At 54.3% G+C, this 14,460-nt stretch overlaps 6 protein-coding genes across 6 annotated transcripts in view; 2 read left to right on the top strand and 4 right to left on the bottom strand.

Moving 5' to 3' along the window:
- Positions 1–2,473: 2,473 nt before the first annotated feature.
- On the bottom strand, positions 2,474–4,891 carry P152DRAFT_364841 (uncharacterized protein; the record flags this gene model as incomplete). Its single annotated transcript, XM_033675412.1, has 3 exons — positions 2,474–2,664; positions 4,184–4,650; positions 4,704–4,891. Coding segments are annotated over 3 exons (846 nt in total), but the record flags the coding sequence as incomplete, so codon positions are not given.
- Positions 4,892–5,880: 989 nt separating this feature from the next.
- P152DRAFT_405442 (small COPII coat GTPase sar1) lies at positions 5,881–7,136 on the top strand (the record flags this gene model as incomplete). The annotated part of the gene is made up of 9 exons (XM_033676814.1): positions 5,881–5,901; positions 6,070–6,127; positions 6,198–6,296; positions 6,365–6,450; positions 6,507–6,531; positions 6,603–6,708; positions 6,764–6,780; positions 6,849–6,967; positions 7,083–7,136. 9 exons carry the CDS (start codon positions 5,881–5,883, stop codon positions 7,134–7,136), a joined length of 585 nt encoding a protein of 194 aa, XP_033530049.1.
- Positions 7,137–7,716: 580 nt separating this feature from the next.
- P152DRAFT_469002 (heavy metal translocatin) lies at positions 7,717–12,276 on the bottom strand (the record flags this gene model as incomplete). The annotated part of the gene is made up of 3 exons (XM_033680861.1): positions 7,717–8,066; positions 8,214–10,627; positions 12,197–12,276. The coding sequence occupies 3 exons, from the start codon at positions 12,274–12,276 to the stop codon at positions 7,717–7,719; spliced, it is 2,844 nt and encodes a 947-aa protein (XP_033530050.1).
- Positions 12,133–13,862, top strand: P152DRAFT_462556 (uncharacterized protein). Its single transcript, XM_033680377.1, has one exon. It carries the CDS (start codon positions 12,328–12,330, stop codon positions 13,786–13,788), a length of 1,461 nt encoding a protein of 486 aa, XP_033530051.1. The 5' UTR covers positions 12,133–12,327; the 3' UTR covers positions 13,789–13,862.
- Positions 13,863–13,882: 20 nt separating this feature from the next.
- On the bottom strand, positions 13,883–14,246 carry P152DRAFT_221459 (uncharacterized protein). Its single transcript, XM_033674489.1, has one exon. The coding sequence runs from the start codon at positions 14,152–14,154 to the stop codon at positions 13,927–13,929; it is 228 nt and encodes a 75-aa protein (XP_033530052.1). The 5' UTR covers positions 14,155–14,246; the 3' UTR covers positions 13,883–13,926.
- Positions 14,246–14,460, bottom strand: part of P152DRAFT_221476 (uncharacterized protein) — a 4,221-nt gene continuing 4,006 nt past the window's right edge. The window contains exon 2 of the mRNA XM_033674490.1: positions 14,246–14,456. Coding sequence (XP_033530053.1) covers positions 14,338–14,456 — 119 coding nt within the window. The 3' untranslated portion in view covers positions 14,246–14,337. The remainder of the gene's footprint in view (positions 14,457–14,460) is intronic.

The raw sequence follows: 14,460 nt of genomic DNA on the forward strand, positions 1-14,460 counted from the left end.
AACGAGAAATGGGAGTACTACCCAATAGTTCAAATTAGACTCTTGGGTCTCCAACGACGGTGGTCCTGTTTCTATTATTGATCCGCGCGAAGGATCGTTTACCATCGCTGAAGTCCATGAACGGTGAGTACTAAGTAGCCATTACCGCGCTGCCACGAAGAATGATTTCACATCGACTCGATCATGACCGTATCGGGGTCTGGACATGGTAGTTGGATGTGTAGCCGTGTCCTAACATGATCATTGAACGATCACACTTGCCCCATGCTTCTTGCTTTTTAAGGTGCGATTCAGTCTTCTCTCGAACACTTCATCGACTTAGATAGGTTGATTGATGAGCATGATGAAACGAGAATGCAATATGCGGGCACATTCCGCTCCATTAGTCAATAGAGACAGTTGAGAGAGACAGTGCTGTCTAACAGGCGTCAGTGCGTGGCTTCGAATGCGTGCGGCCCGAGAGGGTTGGTATTAACTACTAACTACCTTAATTAGTTAGCGTCTTCACCTCTCCCATGGGTCGTAACTCGTAACCCGTTACTCTCCAGTCTCCACTCACTTGCTTCCCCAAGTGCCCAGTCCCCATGGACCAACGGATCCACCATGGTAGGGCGGCAAGCCGACAACACAGTTGCACGCTGCAAGGCCTGCAATCAATCCAACCAATACGACTTCCGAGGTATGATTGCTAGCAATTAGAAAGTCGTCCGGGCAGGGGTTCGATGGACGGCTGCGATGATAAGTCCGTTCCAAAAGCCATCACGCTTTTCCGCGTCGGCCACCCCGTCCAGCCTCAGGGGAAAGGGGCATGTCGCAACTCCCAAGGCTTCCAGTTTGAAGTTTTCAACGTTCAAATTTTTGCGATCGCCTTACGCCTGGACCAATTCTCGGCCCAGGCATGGAGAAATTAAATGTGGATGCTCCGGGGCCTCTGGACCACTGAGACGGGAGGATCGATAGAGTCGAACCTAGTAGAGACATCGGACCAAGAATGGTAGCCCGTAGCCGTGAGCCGTCCAGCACCCCTCAGATGATGAGCGTCGCCAAGAGATGTGTGTGGATTGGCTGTCCCGAAGTCTGAACATAAGCACGGAAGAATACGGATCCCTTTGAGGCCTCGGTTTGCAATGATAGGAGGATCTAGCTATTGGTGACATTACTATTGATGATGTGAATTCACTGAATATAATTTGTAGTGTAAGACCAGAAATGGAGGGGTTGAAGGGGTGAATTTCTCATGAACTTCCATGGTGACTGAGTCGTCGGTCGTGCATGTGGTATCAGATGATGTTTTCAAATGTGGACGTCGCGGATGATCGAAAGCCTGGCCAGCGCAACCAGCAAGTCGATGCCTGAGTTCCTCAGGCTGGTATGTCAATGAGATATCAATTAATCAATGACTAGACAAGACAAAATTGATACAGTATCAGACATCTGATTCACCAAACTAGACCAGGCAGTTGAGTTTTCCTGTCGATTGGCAACATCATGAAGTATTTCAATGACTATAAGCTCTCTCCCCGTGTTGTACTGTATCGAAGGGCGAACTCTAACTGGAATGTATTACCTCTCTCCCAGACGCCGTTCCCATGCTCCGATTCTGCTAATAAGACAATCCGACAATACCAAACATGCACCCGACACATATCCATCCTCTTTCCCATGATATCTTCCTCCAACAGGCTTGTATCGTCCTGCAATGTCCCGAGGCGGGATTAGTTGAGAGACGTACATACTGAAAACAGCTCTCAAACACCTACGACCTACGAGAGGCGTCGACCACCCTTCGTGTCTTTCGCAGCGAACCCATTATTCAGGCTCGTCCTTTCAGGCGACCTCGCACCTCTTCCGGCCGACGAACCGCCCACTTGATGATCCTCTCCATCATCCATCCCCCATCGCTAATACCCGCCAACCCCGACCCTCCTTCCATGCTGATTCCTCCTCCCCACCGCCCCAATATCAATCCGACTCATCTCCGCACTCAACGCCGCCAAACTCCCACCTGCCCCCTCCCCATCCCCCTCCAACGGCACCTTCGCCGGAATCGGCGGACCGGCATATGATGCTCGGTGCCCTCCGCCCTCATACCTCCCTCCCCCGCCTCCCACCGGACTCGCTCCTGCAGAGTGATATCCACCTGTTCCCCGCTCCCGGAGATACCCAGGGGGCACAGGCACCGGCGACGACTCTGCTGAGTGCGTATGGTGCCCCTGCACGACGACCATCGCGCTCTGCGGCCGACTGCGCTTCTGCAGTCGATTGCGTCCCGTGTTGCTGCTCGGCGCGACGACGACGTCGGTGCCGGCGACGCTGTTGAGCACACCCCGGGCCGCGAGGGATTGTGGGGTGGACGAGGAGGACGCAGTGCCGGGGCGAGTGCGGGAGCCCGGCTCACGGGCGCCGGTGAGCTTCTCGCGTTCGCGGAAGGGCCGTTCTTTGAGGGGAGCTTTGCGCTCGGGTTCGGGAGCCCAGGCGGAGATGGGGAGGTGGTCGGAGGGATCGATGGGGCGGCCGTGGGCGTCGATGATGGGTTCGGGGGCCTCGTAGGGGTCGTAGGCGGGGTGGGAGACGGAAAGCGGAGAGGGTTTGGGGTCGAGGGGAGCGGGGCCGGGTACGGATTTGCGGGATTTGCTGGGAGTGGTGTCGTAGTTGTTGGGTCCGCTCGTACTGGTTCGGAACGAGTCGTTGGGGGTGGAGGGGTTGGAACCGTTGGTAGGGCGCGCGTGGGGGTTGAACGCATCGTAGGAATCGGGTGAGAATGGAAGTCCTCCACGGCTTCCGGTGGAATCGGCACTCTGAGGTGGTGGCAGCGGAGATACCGGCCGTCGGCTAGGGGTGCTTCGATTCGTCGGGGGAGTTGGTCGTCCTACTGGACCTCCCGAGTGAGGCGTTACTGGGCTCACTGCTCGAGGCTTGATCAAAGGAGGAGTCTCGTAGGCAGACATCGATTGCCGACTGCCATTCGTCTCTGCTCCACGGTAATCTGGAACGGAGTTGGTTCGGCTTTGATACGGCACCTGGTGGGGAGGGGTGTTGAATGGAGATGTGCCGTGCGATCGAGGGTGTTGCAGAGGCTGAGCAGGCGGAGCACCAGGATACGTAGGCCGGTGCGCGTGCGGTGCAGCGACGTACCGCTCAGAATTATATGACGGAGGCCTCTCGGACGGTTGAGGCCGTGGCTGCGGTTGGGACATCATGGTCTGGTCTCGCATATCACCACCGTTGTGCGATCTACTGAGATCAAGCGGGTTCACAGGATCCCCATCTTCCAGACGGGAAGCCACGACCCGCGGGGATACGGAAATCCTCTGCTGAGCAGCGCGTTCGCTGTATCGAACTACCCCCATCCCTGGAGAGCTGGGATCTTCGCCATCGTACGGGACTACCGGCTGCTCCATGGTATTTCGGTTGGAAATTCGAAGTGGAGCAGGAGCTTCGTCCTCCGGTGATGGGACATATGAAGCGCGATGCACCATGCTTTGTGGAGCCCCAACTTGCCCTGGCCCGGTACTCCGATGAACAGGAGGCGGAGGTGGCAAGTCACCTGCATCTTCGACCGATGGTTGCATAACATCTCTCGCGGTAGGTTCCGGCAACTGTCGATGCTCTGGTTCTTGGGAATGATACCGACGTGGCCTTGAGTCCAAGTCGATTCCGCCGTATGCATCTACCTCCTCAACGTAAGGCTGTGGAGGGTAATGGGAACTTCGTGGTCGTTGTTCAGGAGCGTGTTGCTGCCTATTGTTTCCGTGTTCTTCAGTGAAGTGTCCGTACTGGCTTTGACCCCGCACTCGATTGCTAGAGTACGCAGTGTCCGCCTGTGGAAGGGGAGGCGGAGGTTGATGCGACATGTCTTCCTGAGTGGGATACTGCGGCGGCCGATAATGGTCGGCTTCTGGAGGGAAATGACCGTGGCCGAAGCCATGCGGACCAGATTGGCCTGCATCATATTGTGGTGGATTGCTTGGGTCGTGTGGGCCTTGAGTCGGGTATTGTTGGTCCCAATGAGGCATTCCGGAAGGGTCGTTGGCGATGTACTCCTCCTCGTCTAGATATGGTCGTGGGGATCGAGATCGAGGGATGGAATGACCGACCTCTGGACCAGTCACATCATACTGAGGATGTATCTTTCTCCGGACGGTTCCATTTGGGTAGTCCGCCGAGGCGGCATCGTACCGACTGTTTCTAGTGCTGGGTGGAGTCTGGTAGCTTCGAGGTCCGGAGGACGGATTCGGCAGAGGTCTTCCATGGTCCACGTCGACATTCGGAGACTGAGAGGCACTCGTGGGATTGGACGGGAGTGGTCGTCGCTTGATCGGGGTGTCTCGTCTGGGACCGGCAACTCCGGAGTTCACGCGATCGCGTTGTTCGTCGAACTGTTGCTCCGGGTGGACCGGCTCCTTTGGTTTCTCGGGCTTTGGTCTTGTGTCGTAGTATGTGATCTCGAGTCGAACATCCCCGGCATATTTCCCTTTGCAGCCGAGATTCTGCCACATATCACTCTGCCCTCCGCCAGGCACAACCACGTCGTCCAGGCTGACCCAGGCCTCGCCAATCAGTTCGGTCCTTTTATCATCGTTGAAGACGGAAAGTTTGAGGCTGTAGTAGTCCGGTGAATCGTGGACGGTAAAGCGTAGCTCTTGATCCCTATTCATGATATTAGCTAACGATTCGACTAGTCAGCCACGAGGACTGCTTACCATTTGGGAGTTTGCCCTCCTCGTTTATCCGTCTCGGTTTTTTTTGCTTCTTTCCCTAACCTTGCGGCACAATATGGATCTTGCTTTCCCATGGACTTCCGGTTGGGGAGATTCTTTGCCCGGTCTATGATGACAACCAGGGTACCAATCTCCGGACCATCGACGGTCATATCGGAGTAGATACCTGCGGCAGGACGGCCATGCAACGATGCCACTTTTGACGGTCGTAGAGCCATTGCGGATCAGAAAACAATGATCACAGTCTAGAAGGTCTGTGGAGGGTAGAACGAGAGAGATGAAGTGTCAAAGAAGCGCCAGAATTGATGGGATGGCCGCGTACGTGTGGCCAAGGTCCTAGAAAGAGTGGATATGGGGAATCATGGAGTAGGTCATCTAAGTGAAGGTTGAGCAATTGATTTGATCTCCAAACCCAATAACTGCTGAAAGGGTAGAATGAAGGAATCTAGCAGCAAGAAACGAATGTACAGTCAGTACGGAATAGCACTAGATGATAGCAAAGGTAGCTTCGCATGCTTGGGAAACGGGTGGTGGTGGCGGAGGAGGGAGTGCATTGTTTTGATGGATTTGTTTGGTGGTGACGACGTGAAGGTGGTTGGTGGGAGGCTGGATCCGGGATCGACGCTGCACGCATCCACGCGTCCCAGACGAGTTTCAAGATTCTAGTCACTTCGTGTCATTGGGGAAATCCCCTGCAATGATCATTTTCTCAATTTCTCAACAACTACCTACTCCGTTCAGCATCGTCTATTGCGATCTCTCGGACTCGGTAGTAATCGGTAGAAATGGAGATGGTCGGTAGGGTCACGTGACGGGAGAGTATGACCAGGGTCCCTTGTCGTCGGGCTTGGCGCACATGCTCAAAATCACCTGACTGCAGCGAACAACATCACCTGCAATTTATGGTCCAAGCTTGAGCGGTTTACATTAACTTAGCAGTGAGTAATTAGCTGATGAGCAGTGATTGGCTCATGGCTGAAAGCACGTGACCTGATCACCGCCATCCAACAAGCCAGAATTGCAATGACATCGGTTTGGTGATCTGACAATCCATCATCTCCATCCTCCATAGTCCCGCAAAAATTGGCCTTGCTGTACTTGATACCTCTCTCATATCCTACAACACATAACGTTCCACTCGTCGGACATTTAAGAAACCATGTGGATTCTCGATTGGTACGTCCCATATCTTCTCACAAGCTCCCAACCCATCAAACATGGCGCATCGTCTAACGAGTGGATAGGTGTAAGTCGGCCCTGACCCCCTTGATCCTGCGTAAACCCGCGGTGTAGCTGCGCAGCAGTGTCCGAGCATCTTCGCGCGCAATATGAGACCAGGAAACTAAAGATCCGTTACGCAGTTTGGGACGTCCTCGCGTCCCTGGGGCTGATGAACAAGCATGCGAGTACGTCAACCTCCGATAGCATGATCCATGCTTCTCGTTCCCTTCCTTTTCACTGACCAGTCCCCCGTAGAGCTGCTGTTCCTCGGCCTTGACAACGCAGGCAAAACGACCCTTCTCCACATGCTGAAAAACGACCGCGTGGCAGTCCTTCAGCCGACCCTGCATCCGAGTAAGCTCAGCCCGAGGAGATATATCCCTACCATAGATGGCAAGAGGCTAACCCCGCTGGCTCGAAAGCATCGGAGGAGCTGAGTATTGGAAACGTGAAGTTTACGACATTCGATCTGGGTGGTCACGCACAAGCGCGGAGGTTATGGAGAGATGTAGGTGCTCATCGCACAAAACGACATGACCTAGATTCTAACTACCAGGTCTGCAGTATTTCCCCGAGGTGTCTGGGATCGGTAAGCAACCTTCTGCTGGGGTTCCTCGTAGCCCGTATCCCCAGCTATCCATTCCTAACCCGCCCCTCCAGTGTTCCTCGTCGACGCGAAAGACCACGAACGACTCCCAGAGGCCAAAGCCGAGCTAGATGCGCTGCTGTCAATGGAAGAACTCGCAAAGACGCCGTTTGTCATCCTGTAAGTGAACGGACCTTCCTCCGCCAAGCTCATAGCAAAAGCTGACCCGATGCAGAGGAAACAAGATTGACCGTATGCACCAAAACACATGCCCTGCGCATCACTCCGAGTATCCCTGTTGCTGATCTCCCGCTTTATAGACCCGGACGCCATCTCCGAAGATCAACTCCGCGCGACCCTAGGCCTCTACCAAACCACCGGCAAAGGCAAGGTCCCCCTCGAAAACATCCGGCCCATCGAGGTGTTCATGTGCTCAGTGGTATGTTTGCTTTCCCATCCGTTCCCAGGCTTTTCACTCCCTTCAATCATCCCTTTTCTTCAAACCCAACTCCGTCTACGGTGGTTCGTCTGCTCATATCATTTCCCTACGATAGGTTCTCCGCCAAGGATACGGCGAAGGCATCAGGTGGCTCAGCCAGTATGTTTAGGTCAAGGATGACGCATACAGCATCATCTGCTACGCTGCAATTAAGTACCGAAAACCCCAGTGCCAGCGTGCGTGCATCACTCCCTTTCGTGGGTGACTACGGTATCATGAAATCGCCGCGTGGGGTCCGCCAACCCACAAATTCAAGCTCTCTGGATCCGGCGACAACGGTGTTGCGTTGGCGATATGATTTGTTTGCTATTGAATAATTACAATTCGATGATTGGGTCATTAGCGGCATCGACGGGCTTTTTCTTCGCTGCTGGTCTTTTCGATGGAGATCAACGGCGACGGTATGGCGTCTTCAGTTCTGTTCGTTATAGAGAAATGGAGAACGCTTTACTATATTATGCTGTGCTGTGCTGCCCTTTACTCCCGTATAATACGCTCAAATGCAGTAGGTAGGCGATGGTAGGATTGAGAACTATGACCTGGAACTTGTGCCATGTTCGGGAAGTAATATTAGTTTCATTTGAGGTTATGGAACTATGGTCGTTAGTCCAGCACGTATGATAAAACATGTCTAGCTAAGAGATATTTTCTTGCTCAGGACACGATCCATCCCACCTATCGTTCACTGTTCACTGCCCCCACCTCCCCCTCCTCCATCTCCACCTCAACGTCACTGCCACCGCCACCACCGGCAACACGCTCACCAGCTCCCCCACCGCCGCAAACGCCGGTGGGATCCTCCACCCCTTCCCGCCCCGCACCTTCTCGAACGCCCCCGCCGCCCCCAGCAGCGCCACCACGTTGTACAGCCCTGCCCACACGAAGTTCAGCACGATGCGCCACCACGCCGACGCGCTCACGTCCTGCAGGATCAGCAGCCCGCGCAGATCCGGATGCACGAGGACGACGTCGGCGGCGGCGCTGGCGACTTCGGAATTCAGGGAGGTGGAGGCGGAGAGGGTACGGGGAGTAGTAGAGGCTATAGTTGTCGAGGTTATGGGTCGAGAGGTGCAGGATGGTACGATCCCTGACGCACCGTCTGGTTTGGTAGGGATGGAAAATGTGCGGCTCGCCGTGGTCCTGAGAGGCGGGCTGGTGTATGCGGTCGACGACGGCATGTGCACACCAATGCTTGCTAGCCGCAGCGCGGGCGCGTCGTTCGTCCCGTCCCCGCAGAATACGACGATCGGGCCGCCTTTCGAGGTGCCGTTCCGGCGCCGCTTGGCCTGCGCTCCTGACGACAGGAGATCGCGGAGGTACTCTTGCTTCGCGGCCGGGGATGCTTGCGCCTTCACATACTGCGACAGGATGCCGAGCCGACCCGCAACGTCCAGCACCGTTGCACTGTTGTCGCCGCTGACGATATGCACGGTGACGCCGCGTTTCTGAAACGCGCGGATCACCTCGGGGGCTTCGCGACGGAGAGGGTTCTCGAGGCCGTATACGGCGGCGATGGTGCCGTTGATGGAGAAGCAGAGAACAGAAAGACGCTGCTGGTGGATCGTGAGAACGTCGGGGTGTTTATCGGCGCTGAACCATGCAGGATTGCCAGCGAGGACAGGCTTGCCTTGGTATTCGCCTTCGATGCCTTTGCCGGGGACAGAGACGATGTTGTGGATATGGGCGGGTAACACACCGTGAGAGCGGAGATGTGTGGCGACGGCTTGCGAGACGGGATGTTTCGAGCCTTCGATGAGTCCAAGGAGGAGGGATTTCGGTGCTGCGGCGGCGAGCTCATCTTTTGACTCGGGTTTCGATTCGTTAGTCGCCGGTTCGCAACAGGCGTCAGGGCATGTGGGACCGTCCTTTTCCGCCTCTTTCGTCTTTGCATTCAACAAGTGCTCCGCAACGACGCTCATGTTTTCTTCCGTCAAAGTTCCGGTCTTGTCAAATACGATGTGTTTCATGTTCCTTGCATTTTCGATGGCGAGTGGATCTTTGAACACCACTCCCATCTTCGCCGCCACTCCACGAGTAATCACGACGACCATGGGCACCGCTAACCCGATGGCGCAGGGGCAGCTGACGACCAGTGTAGCGATGGCAAACGTCAGGGCATTCGCTGCAGCCTCTCCACGAGACACCTTCTCAACGTAGACCCTGACAAGGAATTGAACCAAGAAAACGACGAGCGTGATCACAACAACCAGCGGGACGAACCAGCCAGCTATCGCATCGGCAATCTCCTGGGTGCGAGGTTTCTCGAGCTCGCCTCGATCGACTAGCGTGGCAATCTCGTGGATGGTGTTTTCGCTCGGAAGTTTGGTCAACTTAACATCCAGCGCCCCGCTGCGGTTGATGCTCCCTGCAATCACCCGGCTTCCCACACCTTTGGCAACTAATCTCGATTCGCCGGTCACCATACTCTCGTCCACTTCAGAGCCACCGAAAGTCACAATGCCATCGGTGGTGATTCGGGAGTCAGGTGGCACTCGAAAAAGATCGCCGTATTGCAGCAGTCGGGAATCGATGGATTGCGTATGGCGAGGATCCTCTTCGGAAATGAGGAGAGCGGATGACTCCTGCAGTGAGCGAATTGAGACCGATTCCGTCGCTCTCTGCCGGGAATACTCGCTGATGAAGCGTCCAAGCATTATCAAGGTGATCAGTAGCGTGCTGGTCTCAAAGAACTCTCCTGTCTTCAGCGGGTGTCCGCTCAAGTAATGGGCGAAGGCGACTACTGAATAGATATATGCGGCAGAAGTGCTCAGCGCGATCAACAGTGCTAGCTCAACAATTCGTGAATAGAAGAGATCTCGGAATGCTTTCGGATAGAACTCCCATGCGACCCCGCACTGGATGATTGTCGCCAGTGCAAATGACGTGCAATTATATGCCAGCGACTGACTCTTGTCCTCTGGAAGCGGAGCCCACGCCATTATCAGAACCGGAATGGTTAACATAGCTGCACCGCAGAAGAGTAATCCTTCTTTTTTCACTTGCTTCTTGCCTGCTACGATCGACGGGTCTTGGTTCGGTGGAGCGAGGGCCAGTTCATGTCCGAAGCTCTGTTCCGCCAGGGTCCTGGCGCCGACAATGTGAGCGTCGAATGAGATTCGAAGGTACCCCTCCGGCGTTGCTGAAATGTCGGTTACTCCATTTGGAAACGGTTTCTGCGAGATACTGTAGTCCTCGTCCCGTGGCGGCACGACATCAAGGACCTGACCGTCGGCTTGTTCGAAAATTTGGTGGTACTTGTAGGATGTCTGCTTGTGTAGCCGAGATAGCAGTTCTCCGATGCTGAGCCTGCCGACATCGAGGTCAAATTCGGCGCGGGATAGGACCAGGCTGATCTTGATATTGCCCAGAACTTCAGGAGTGCCCTGCAGAGAGCGTTCCAACTGCCTCTCACACCCTGAACATGTCATGCCTTGGACACTGATGACCACATGCTCCACAATTGGAGGACCTTTCTCGACGTCTAGGCTGGCGCCATTGAAGGAAACAATACCACCATCCTTTGAGTTGCTGTCCTTGGATGAATGTCCCGAATGTTCCGAGCGTCCTGAATGTCCACAGCATGGCGTGCTCTCCTCTACACTCTCCTCTTGGCAACAATGAGTCGCTTTGTCCTTGCAGCAACCCATGTTTCATTCTTGTTGCGTATCAATATGGGTAGATGGGTAGCTGATGGAAAGAAAGCTAATAGGATCCAATGATCAAATATCTGACTTGAGTAGAGGCGATGAGATTATGATTTGACCATGAGGAAGAAGATAATTATGATCAAGTAGCTGAGAACATTGTGACAAATGAGAGCGGCACTGGGAGGAAAAGCCGACACAACAGGAAGCGAAGCCACTGAAAGCGAAGTCTACAACAACTAGACAAGATATCAAGACATCATCCAAACCCAAGTCCACAGGATGCTGGCGAGTTTTTCAATTGCGCGCCGTTCTTGCCTAAAGCGGTTCTCCATTGCTTCCAGGTCTCTTCCGTGTCGCCAACTCCTTTCCAGATTCCCATCAGGTGGGCAGAATGAAGTCAAGGAACCGGAAGGTGACACCATCATCGTATGATCCGCACGGAAGTAACGACGAACATAGCGATGATATACATCTAGCAACACCACATCGGCGTACCGGTAAGGGACATGTTCAGTATCACTCACTGCAACTTTCGTCTTTGGCTGCATCGACAGCGGCCACGTGCATGTTCCAGCAGATCGATGTCTGGTCAATCCGGCTGCATGTTCCCGGAATGATATATGACTTCTTTCTTCGAATATCCGGTGTGGAGCGCCTAGCGGCTGGTATTTGGTTACTGATGTATTTGTCATAACTTCATGGGCGTTTGTGAGGGAGTCGGTGTGTAGAGCGCATCTGTATTCAGATCGAGGATATCAGATTGCTAAAGCAGGAAACAAACCGGGAGATGTGCGAGACGCGGTGGCTTTCCGCCGCTAATAAGACGTCTGCATGGTTCCATGCGGAGAACCAGCACCTTGGTTCAGCATCGCTTCCAAGCTCCTTCGTTAGGTGTATCTCCAAGCAGTTTTACCTTTCCTTCTAGCCGACCAGGACCATTCCAGGATTCTCCAGGCTCTGGATCCATCGCGATACCAAGGAACCATCTACGCGCTCGGATTGATTGGAAGGGCTCGGGTCGACGGAACAATGGTGAGAGTGGGAGTGAGAGTGAGAGTGAGAGTGCCACGGTGACCTACGGTACGTTCCACGCAATTGGGTCTGAATGTGAGGATGAAACTAGAGAGAACCCGTGGCGCCACTCCAAGTGCCGAATGCCCCTGTGGTGGAAGGCCAGGTGCTTCTAGCCATTGTGCTGAGAACATTGAGATCCGAGGCTAGTAACAACGGTGAGACAGGTAACAAGTAGGGTAACAGTTGTGTCACGAGCACCATCTTGACTGTGGTTACAGACTTACAGATGGATTGATCCGATTATGAATCGCGGATGACGGAGTGATGAAAATGGCTGTGGCTGTGGGGATCGTACAGGTAAGGCTGCAAGGCTGTAAGGCGGTAATAACCCGACGCGTTCAACTTCTATTTCCACGCGTTCATGAATATTACACTCATGAACATTACGGAGTACACTGATAAATATTACACTAATGGAGGTATCGTGATTAGTGTAGTAGCGACACACCCTAAGCATTCTGTACTTCTACATCTTAGCTGATTGTGGAAATCAATTCCCTCATCATATGAATGGTCCGGGGCCTCCATTCCGCATCTTCTCGTCTAACATCCCGACTCTCCACACAGCCAACAGGCGCCATGTCCGAATCACGAACGAGATCACGAACACGACCGCAACGTGCCCCAACACGCCCTATCCCCAATGAAGGCAACATATACACATACGCAAAGCGACCACGTCTGCACCAGCAACACTTCAACTCACCGAAACGCGCCGTCAAGCGCCCGCGATTGTCCCGGACACCCTCGAGCCTCGACCGGCAACAGACACTGACCCAACTTTTCGACCCCACTGAGGATGTTCAAGACTCCGAGCTCGAAAGTGACGGTCTGGCAGAAATGGGTGACGCAGATGTGGACGCAGACACGGAGGAACCCGCAATGCTCCCTCCGAAGTCAAAGAAGAGGAAAAGGGGGAAGTTCGACACGAAGACGGAGAGCCAGAATACGCTGACGCAGCTGAACTTCGTTAATTTGCTAGGGCGGCCATTCCCGAAAGAGGAGGATGACGAGGATGATATCATCTGGCGGGTCCCAGAGAGTCCAGAGAAAGACGAGCGTTCTCTGCCGGCTCGGGGACGCACTGAATCACGAAAAAGATCGAGACCAAACAGCAAGATATCAAAAGCAACATCCAGTCTCTCCCCTCCTCCGACGTCGACGAAGGAGCGTACGCAGCGCCGCCGCGTTGCGCTGAGCTCGACCTCTGGAAATTCCGCGCCTCCTCGTAGCCGCCCCCCAACGAAACCCGGCACTCCCTCCTGCAAGAAGAGAAAAGTGGCAATTCAATCCCCCGAGCCTGAACCCAAACCCCTCACTCCAATTCCATCCTCTCCCACGCAACGAGACCCATTGCCAACTAATAATACCTCCGGCAACACTCAACCGTCACACGCGCGCATCCACAAAGGAGTCGTCTACATTCCCGACTCCGAAGACTCCGAAGAATCACCGTTCTCTAGTCCGGAGAAGCAGATGCGGCGGCTGGAGTCGTGGGAGCAGCAGGACAAGTTTCCGTCGTCCTCGCCAGGGGGGACATGGGCTGGGGCGGAGGGCCAGCCGGCAGTTGAATCCGCACAGCAGCGTCAGCGGCAGCTAGGGTTGGCGGGAAATAGTACCAGGACCGGAGTTCTACCGTATGGTGATCGGCTGACGAGAAACGCGGGCGGTCGAGGGGTTGTGGCGGATGGGAACCGGTGTCTTGGGGGTGACAGATCTGCGTCGGACGCAGTGGCAGTGGCGGGGTTTCTTCGGTCTAGCAGAGGTGGAGGAGAGGGTAGTGAGTCGGAGACGGTGCTCGTGCCTAGGTCGCAGCAAGATGAAGATTTCGCGTTCCGTTATGAAAGTCGGAGTGAGGATAAAGCTATGATGGATGATGGGGCAGAGCTCTTGTTGGCGGAGCTGGACTATGGGGATCTCCGCGCGGGTGTGAATGTGGGTGGATTCAGGCGGAGATGTCTGGCGGAGCTGCTCTCGGAGTGGATGGATGATACGGTGATTCCTCTTCCGCCAATGTTAGCGTCGGATGCCGTGATGTGAGATGACGCCGGTGTTTATGGTTTAGATATTCAGTACCGTAGTTACTACCTGTTTCTCACGAAGCTGTCACGATGCAGATGAAATTTAAGATATTCTCTTCATTCCATTTTTTAGAACAGCTATCACTGCCTCCGGTACCTATGGTATGTTACTGCTGCGGCTATGCATTAAGCCCATCCACCCTAAAACCCCAAATCTAACAACAGGAAGCCCCAGAATTGAATTCAACCCAGCAGAAAAAACCCCCAGCAAATAATTTTCCTGGAATAGCAATAAAGCAACTCCAGCAAGCCCGTATGCTTTTTTAAGGGTGGTGCGAGTGACGCCGGTGTCATGGTATCTGCCTGTCTCGTCCTCATCATGCATTGGGAGACCCAAACCGGTTGCCGTACTGTATCAAAACGCCATGCTAATATCAATGCCCGATCGCTGTCCTGGATCGTTCTAAGAAATGTGCCTGTGCATGCCTATGCTCTGTGATTGGGCCATGGAGTCGAAATCTCCGCGTGAATTGCCGGTGTCGGCCGCGTATTTCTCCCGACAACGGGTTTATGCGTCCTTCATCACTTCGTCGTGTATGGCGCGGGTGGGTTCATCTTCGTGAGTGCGTCCGTCTTCGCGGCTAGGTTCGTCTTCGCGGCTAGGTTGGCCTTCGGCGGTGGGTTGACCTTC

The sequence above is a fragment of the Eremomyces bilateralis genome (genome assembly GCF_010015585.1).
Source record: "Eremomyces bilateralis CBS 781.70 unplaced genomic scaffold P152scaffold_36, whole genome shotgun sequence".
Classification (NCBI taxonomy): Eukaryota; Fungi; Ascomycota; class Dothideomycetes; order Eremomycetales; family Eremomycetaceae; genus Eremomyces; species Eremomyces bilateralis.

Bases quoted from the DNA above. Each gene is read 5' to 3' on its own strand.
- P152DRAFT_462556 (XM_033680377.1), top strand. From the start codon at position 12,328: ATGTCCGAATCACGAACGAGATCACGAACACGACCGCAACGTGCCCCA.
- P152DRAFT_221459 (XM_033674489.1), bottom strand. From the start codon at position 14,154: ATGCATGATGAGGACGAGACAGGCAGATACCATGACACCGGCGTCACT.